The sequence below is a fragment of the Entelurus aequoreus genome, linkage group LG07 (genome assembly GCF_033978785.1).
Source record: "Entelurus aequoreus isolate RoL-2023_Sb linkage group LG07, RoL_Eaeq_v1.1, whole genome shotgun sequence".
Lineage (NCBI taxonomy): Eukaryota > Metazoa > Chordata > Actinopteri > Syngnathiformes > Syngnathidae > Entelurus > Entelurus aequoreus.
In genome coordinates, this window is record NC_084737.1 from 78,250,698 (window position 1) to 78,259,428 (window position 8,731).

Genomic DNA, 8,731 nt, shown 5'->3' on the forward strand with positions numbered 1-8,731 from the left:
TGATGGAAAAAGTAAGCCAGGAAAGAAGAAAGAGAAAAAAGATGTGGCTTTCTAGAATGACGACGGCCGATTGAGGTCACGGCTGTTCTTCTTCTTTCTCTCGTCCCTCCTTTCTACCCACACACTTTGCCCTGAGTGGCGCTTTTGCAAACCCTCAAAAAGTCACTCTTGGCGCTTGTGGCTTTCTCTAAAAGTGAGGAGAAAAGAGGGGATGAAGAAATGCAAGTCTTATCTTCTGGGATGTGCAGGAGCCATACTTGCCAACCTTGAGACCTCCGAATTCGGGAGATGGGGGGACGGAGGTAGAGGGGGGTGTATATATTTTCAAGTATTTCTTATATATATATATATATATATATATATATATATATATATATATATATATATATATATATATATATATATATATATATATACACTACCGTTCAAAAGTTTGGGGTCACATTGAAATGTCCTTATTTTTGAAGGAAAAGCACTGTACTTTTCAATGAAGATAACTTTAAACTAGTCTTAACTTGAAAGAAATACACTCTATACATTGCTAATGTGGTAAATGACTATTCTAGCCGTAAATGTCTGGTTTTTGGTGCAATATCTACATAGGTGTATAGAGGCCCATTTCCAGCAACTATCACTCCAGTGTTCTAATGGCACAATGTGTTTGCTCATTGGCTCAGAAGGCTAATTGATGATTAGAAAACCCTTGTGCAATCATGTTCACACATCTGAAAACAGTTTAGCTCGTTACAGAAGCTACAAAACTGACCTTCCTTTGAGCAGATTGAGTTTCTGGAGCATCACATTTGTGGGGTCAATTAAACGCTCAAAATGGCCAAAAAAAGAGAACTTTCATCTGAAACTCGACAGTCTATTCTTGTTATTAGAAATGAAGGTTATTCCACAAAATTGTTTGGGTGACCCCAAACTTTTGAACGGTAGTATATATATATATATATATATATATATATATATATATATATATATATATATATATATATATATATATATATATATATATATATATATATATATATATATATATATATATATATATATATATATATATATATATATATATATATATATATATATTAGGGCTGCAACTAACGATTAATTTGATAATCGATTAATCTGTTGATTATTACTTCGATTAATCGATTAATAATCGGATAAAAGAGACAAACTACATTTCTATTAAATTCAATTCAATTAAACGCTCAAAATGGCCAGAAAAAGAGAACTTTCATCTGAAACTCGACAGTCTATTCTTGTTAATAGAAATGAAGGTTATTCCACAAAATTGTTTGGGTGACCCCAAACTTTTGAACGGTAGTATATATATATATATATATATATATATATATATATATATATATATATATATATATATATATATATATATATATATATATATATATATATATATATATATATATATATATATATATATATATATATATATATATATATATATATATATATATATATATACTACCGTATATATATATATATATATATATATATATATATATATATATATATATATATATATATATATATATATATATATATATATATATATATATATATATATATATATATATATATATATAAATAAATATATATATATATATATATATATATATATATATATATATATATATATATATATATATATATATATATATATATATATATATATATATATATATATATATATATATTAGGGCTGCAACTAACGATTAATTTGATAATCGATTAATCTGTTGATTATTACTTCGATTAATCGATTAATAATCGGATAAAAGAGACAAACTACATTTCTATCCTTTCCAGTATTTTATTGGAAAAAAAAACAGCATACTGGCACCATACTTATTTTGATTATTGTTTCTCAGCTGTTTGTACATGTTGCATTTTATAAATAAAATGGTAAATGGGTTGTACTTGTATAGCGCTTTTCTACCTTTTTGTAAGGAACTCAAAGCGCTTTGACGCTATTTCCACATTCACCCCTTTCACACACACATTCACATTCACACACTGATGGCGGGAGCTGCCATGCAAGGCGCTAAGCAGGACCCATCAGGAGCAAGGGTGAAGTGTCTTGCTCAAGGACACAATGGACGTGACTAAGTTGGTAGAAGGTGGGGATCGAACCAGTAACCCTCAGATTGCTGGCACGGCCACTCTCCCAACCTCGCCACGCCGTAATAAAGGTTTATAAAAAAATATTTAAAAAAATGTAAAAATAATAATAATTTGCCTCTGCGCATGCGCATAGCATAGTTCCAACGAATCGATGACTAAATTAATCGCCAACTATTTTTATAAACGATTTTAATCGATTAAATCGATTAGTTGTTGCAGCCCTAATATATATATATATATATATATACATACCATATTTTTCGGACTATAAGTTGCAGTTTTTTTCATAGTTTGGCCGGGGGTGCGACTTATACTCAGGAGCGACATATGTGTGAAATTTTTAACACAGTACCGTAAAATATCAAATAATATTATTTAGCTCATTCACGTAAGAGACTAGACGTATAAGATTTCATGGGATTTAGCGATTAGGAGTGACAGATTGTTTGGTAAACGTATAGCATGTTCTATATGTTATAGTTATTTGAATGACTCTTACCATAATATGTTACGTTAACATAGCAGTTGGTTATTTATGCCTCATATAATGTACACTTATTCAGCCTGTTGTTCACTATTCTTTATTTATTTTAAATTGTCTTTCAAATGTCTATTCTTGGTGTTGGGTTTTATCAAATACATTTCCCCGAAAAATGCGACTTATACTCCAGTGCGACTTATATATGTCTTTTTCCTTCTTTTTTATGCATTTTCGGCCGGTGCGACTTATACTCCGGAGCGACTTATACTCCGAAAAATACGGTATATATATATATGTGTATATATATATATATATACTGTATATACCGTATACCGTGCCTGCCTACTTTATGGGTTATAGATAAACCTATGGATAACGGAGACATATATAATAGTCTCCTTTTCAGGTGAGAGAGGACGCTAAAGGCAGTGCCTTTAAGGCACGCCCCCAATATTGTTGTCCGCGTGGAAATCGGGAGAAATTCGGGAGAATGGTTGCCCCGGGAGATTTTCGGGAGGGGCACTGAAATTCGAGAGTCTCCCGGGGAAATCGGGAGGGTTGGCAAGTATGGCAGGAGCTCCGAAAAGGAATGAAATTGCCTAAACATTTAGAGAAAAGGCTTAGTCAAGCACATCATTTCTGCTTGTTTGGGACAATAACGAGGGCCAGGGCTTTTTTTCCAACCGCACAAGCGGCCCAAAGGAACCCACAGGAGCCGCCTGTATGCCGAACATATCTGAGCTGGCGGCCATTCGGGAAGATGGGCCAGATTGAGAAACAGATGACAAACTCTTTTGAAGTGTTTGTCATATATGAATGGCGTGATCTTGTCGTCGCCATCTGGTAGCACTCTTGAGGAAACCGGCGGTTACTTACCAGTGATTCATGGTCACACGGGCAGAAGCCTTGTTAAATCATTAAAGCTGTAATGATGGCTGCCGGGTAGCAAAGTGTCGTCTTTATAATGTGAACCTCGCCCCGCCTTCTGTTGTCATCAACTCGGACATGAATGGAGAGGAAGCGGGTGCCTAATGACCCGGGATGAGTCAGTGATTACTTCAAGGCGCGGGAGCGTGACTAGTGTTGGAACGGGGCCAGCGTGGAAGTCACCAAATCACTCTCGTCCGTCCTGTTCACAAAACTTGGAAGGAGATCTTTGGCTGACGTGACTTCCGGGTTTTTGGAGTGCATCCTTCAGGGGGCTCCTGTTCAATAAAAGATCTACGATTGTGTGCTTTTGACATGATGGAAACTGCTGCTTTGCATGGGCCGTGTAGAAAAAGATAACCAATCTTGATTTATCTGCCTAAAATAATGAATATAAAGTAAGTCCCTGCTATTCGCGTTGGTCATGTACCGAGACCACCCAAAGAAACGACTATTTAACCCTTGTGTGGTGTTCTGGGGCCGTACTTATCAAGCTTCTTAGAGTGCCATTTTACACTTAAGTCCTGAGAATTTGCGAAATTTAGTCCTACTCTCAAACTTAAGAATAAAAGCTTTTTATCAACGTTCTTAAGTCTAAGAATCACTCCTACTCTCCACGATATTTAAGAGACCTTCAGAGGTGTCTTAAGTGGTTAGGAGTTGCCAGCAGGGGATGGCACTGAGGCGAGAGAGACGTGCGCGAACGTTCAGGGAACGGAACAATGTTTTTGTTTTTTTAGATGACGAGCAGCTGATCAAACGGTATCGTTTAGACAGAGCGGATATTATTTTTGTCACAGATTTAATAATTTTCGATTCCTTGTTGATTTCGGCATGTGTCTGCAGTGGGCTAGTATATATAGAGCCACCCACACCAGTTTCAAATTAGTTGCCTAATTAATGAATTGGAAAGAAAATGTTATGACAGTAGCATATGTGTGTGGCCGTGAGGTGAGTGACGTCAGTGAGTGTGTGGGCGATAGAAGAGAGGGAGCGGTAGCGTGAGTGCGGGCGGGGACTAGTTTGTTTTGTATTATTTTGTAGTTTATTGTCAAAATATACACTCCCATTGTCCACTTTAATATTTCCAAGATATTTCTTTATTCTTAGACAACGGATTCCCTTCCGTGATTGGTCATTTCTATGGACACAGAAATGACGTCACCTAAAATTGCGTTTACGGCACATAGTAATGTCGTAATTCAGCTCTGAGTGTGACACTTAAGATTCAGTCCTACACTTCGCTGAAAGTGTGAGTAAGACGCTTGATAACTAACTTTTAAGTGCAGCTTTCAGCGAAGAATTTATTTACTCTTAAGTCAACTCTTAGCAGACTTCTCAGGAGTAATTCTAAGAAGCTTGATAAGTACGGCCCCTGGTCTGTGGGACCCGTTTTCATTTTTTATAAAAGAATAATGATACAATTCATTAATTTTTCAAACTGAGACTCACTGACTTTGGCGGGGGTGTATTTTGTAGCGTCCCGGAAGAGTTAGTGCTGCAAAGGATTCTGGGTATTTGTTGTGTTGTGTTTATGTTGTGTTACCGTGCGGATGTTCTCCCGAAATGGGTTTGTCATTCTTGTTTGGTGTGGGTTCACAGTGTGGCGTATACATACTTGCCAACCTTGAGACCTCCAAATTCGGGAGATTAGGGGAGGGTTAAGGGGGAGGAGTATATTTATAGCTAGAATTCACTGAAATTCCAGTATTTCTTATATATATACAGTATGTAAATAAAATAAATACTTGACTTTCAGTGAATTCTAGCTATATATATATATATATATATATATATATATATATATATATATATATATATATATATATATATATATATATATATATATATATATATATATATATATATATATATTTTTTTTTTTTTTTTTTTTTTTTTTTTTGCTTTGTGCTATGTATAAACCAGGGGTCTCAGGCACGCAGCCCGCACCTTAATATGTAAATTTAATGTTAGTGCGGCCCGCAAGTTTTATATGAGTTTTATATGAGTGCCGCTTGCCAGCGTCATTCTTGTCATTATTCTCTCGAACGGCTGCTGGTCTACACCCAAACAACTATAATAAGGGCGTCCCGCGATGGCACAGCATTTAACGCCCTGTACTAACAATGTGTCAGCCCAGCCACACGTTGTATGAGGCTTCAGCTTGCACACGTAAGTGACTGCAATGCATACTTGGTCAACAGCCATACAGGTCACACTGAGGGTGGTCGCATAAACAACTTTAACACTCTTACTAATATGCGCCACACTGTGAACCCACACCAAACAAGAATGACAAACACATTTCGGGAGAACATCCACACCGTAACACAACATAAACACCACACCCAGAATCCCATGCAGCCCTAACTCTTCCGGGCTACATTATACACCCCCGCTACCACCAAACCCCGCCCACCTCAACCGACGCATGGAGGGGGGGGGGGGGGGGTTGATGTGTGGAGGACCAGGGTTAAAGGGGTTGGGGGGGGTTTGGTGGTAGCGGGGGTGTATATTGCAGCCCGGAAGAGTTAGGGCTGCATGGGATTCTGGGTATTTGTTCTGTTGTGTTTATGTTGTGTTACGGTGCAGATGTTCTCCAGAAATGTGTTTGTCATTCTTGTTTGGTGTGGGTTCACAGTGTGGCGCATATTTGTAACAGTGTTAAAGGTGTTTTATACGTCCACCCTCAGTGTAACCTGTATAGCTGTTGACCAAGTATGCATTGCTGTCACTTACGAGTGCAAGCAGAAGCTGCATACAACATGTGGCTGGGCTGACATGTTGTTTGTACATGTTGTAGAGGGTGTTAAATGCTGAGCTATCACGGCACGCCCTTATTATTGTTTTTAGAATAAAAATCTGAGACTATATGCCCCGGGAGTCATCTAGGAGAGTCAGTGAAATATGGAAGTCTCCCGGATAAATCGGGAGGGTCGGCAGGTATGCATCAGAGTGGTCAAAGAGCCGCATGCCGACCCCTGCTCTAGGAGGACAAACATGACACAAACCTTCCTAATTGTTAGAAATCCCACTATTTATATTAAACATGCTTATTCTATTTTCTTCAAAATAGCCACCCTTTGCTCTGATTACTTCTTTGCACACTCTTGGCATTCTCTCGATGAGCTTCAAGAGGTAGTCCCCTGAATTGGTTTTCAAGTTAAAGTTAAAGTACCAATGATTGTCACACACACACACGCTAGGTGTGGCAAAATTATTCTCCACATTCGACCCATCACCCTTGATCACCCCCTGGGAGGTGAGGGGAGCAGTGAGCAGCAGCGGTGGCCGCGCCCGGGAATCTAATCATTTTTGGTGATTTAACCCCCAATTCCAACCCTTGATGCTGAGTGCCAAGCAGGGAGGTAATGGGTCCCATTTTTATAGTCTTTGGTATGACTCGGCCGGGGTTTGAACTCGCGACCTACCGATCTCAGGGCGGACACTCTAAGCCAGTGGTTCTTAACCTTGTTGGAGGTACCGAACCCCACCAGTTTCATATGCACATTCACCGAACCCTTCTTAGTGAAAAATAAAATGTTGTTTTTTTTCAAATTCAAGACAAAGTTATATGTTTTTGGTAACACTTTAGTATGGGGAACATATTCTAAGTAACAAAGACTTAATTTAGAGTTATTTGGTTAGGGTTAGAGGGTTAGGGTCAGGGTTAGAGGGTTAGGGTTATAATAAGGCCATGCCGAATAAGGCATAAATAAGTACTTAATAATGACTAGTTAAGAGCCAATATGTTACTAATTTGCATGTTAATAAGCAACTAATGAATGGTGAATATGTTCCCCATATTAAAGTGTTACCATGTTTTTTTACTGGTGCACAAAATGAACCGTGCATGAACATCACCTTGTTCAAACAACAAAACCAACACAGTGCATGAACTCACAACAAATTACACACCTGCAAACCAGTCAGCTGTTGCCGTATCCGTAATACGCCGATAGGGAGAAGTTTTTATTTACACGATGAGTCGGGTGGGTCTTGACCTCCGCTGAACCCGACTCACCGAACCCCTAGGGTTCGATTGAACCCAGGTTAAGAACCACTGCTCTAACCACTAGGCCACTTCACAGGTGTGCCTTGTCAGGGTTGATTAGTGGAATTTCTTGCTTTATCAATGGGGTTGGGACCACCGGTTGTGTTGTGAATGAGAAGGTGTGTCCAAACGTTTGGCCTGTGCTGTATATGTCATCAAAAGGAATGCAATCACTCCTCCTGCCAGTTATTAAAGATGACAACCACCTTGGAAATAAAAAAAAGCATGCTAATGTCATGTCATGTCGTCCTCTAACAGGGATATCAAGAACATCGGAGTCAGGCTTCCCGGCCATTTGAAAAGAATCGCCTACAGCATTTTGGGCTTAAAGGACCAGACGAGCACCCTGAGTGTGTTTGCAGTGTGATGGGCGTCATCAATGGACTGCAGATCAAGCACTGAAGCAGGAAGCCCATTTTGGACTCTTAATTGAGCTGGAGCGACACTGCATGGTCGGCTGCCGACGGACACCACCAAAAGAACCGTGCCATCCTTTAGGGCCCGCCTGACACAAGCAAACGTAGTGTACAGTTTTTCTATCCACAAAGAGAATGCAGCCAAAACATCAACAAATAGATGTACAAGTAGATTTTTCTTTCTCTGCCTAAATGATTCATCTTCCAGGCCTTCTATCAACTTTGCATTCCTGTCTCGAAGAAAAGAAGAAAAAAAAAGACTTGTGGGAATTGCTTCACAAATGTGCACCCAGTATCGAGTAAACACAGAAGGTGTGGCGGCGTGGGAGGAGAGAAGGACAGAGGAGTCCAGCTTTGGCTTCCTTCCACTTCCTGTTAAACCGGTGAGGACATGTGAGGTCAAAATAAGGCGGGGGAGGGTGGGAGGGGGGGACTTTAATGTATGAGGTACTCTGTAAATAATTGACCTTTGTTTATATTTGGGAGTTTACCAAAACCACTAGGAATATTAAAAAAAATAATTTAATGTAGCACTTCCTTTCAATATCTTGTGGTTTTGGACATAAGTAAAAGAAAAATGTCTTACTACGCGAAAAAGAAGTGGCGCAAATGAAAAGGCACTCGATCTGATGCTGTTTTTAGCTTGCCGGTAATGAAGATGGAGAGGGTGAGGTTTGCCAGAATGCAAAGTACCCTTGAAAA

At 38.6% G+C, this 8,731-nt stretch overlaps 1 protein-coding gene across 1 annotated transcript in view; it reads left to right on the plus strand.

Annotated features, from left to right (window-relative positions):
- epha2b (eph receptor A2 b) overlaps positions 1 to 8,440 on the plus strand; it is a 73,361-nt gene extending 64,921 nt beyond the window's left edge. Inside the window, exon 17 of the mRNA XM_062054531.1 lies at positions 7,872 to 8,440. Coding sequence (XP_061910515.1) covers positions 7,872 to 7,980 — 109 coding nt within the window. The 3' untranslated portion in view covers positions 7,981 to 8,440. The remainder of the gene's footprint in view (positions 1 to 7,871) is intronic.
- Positions 8,441 to 8,731: the final 291 nt, after the last annotated feature.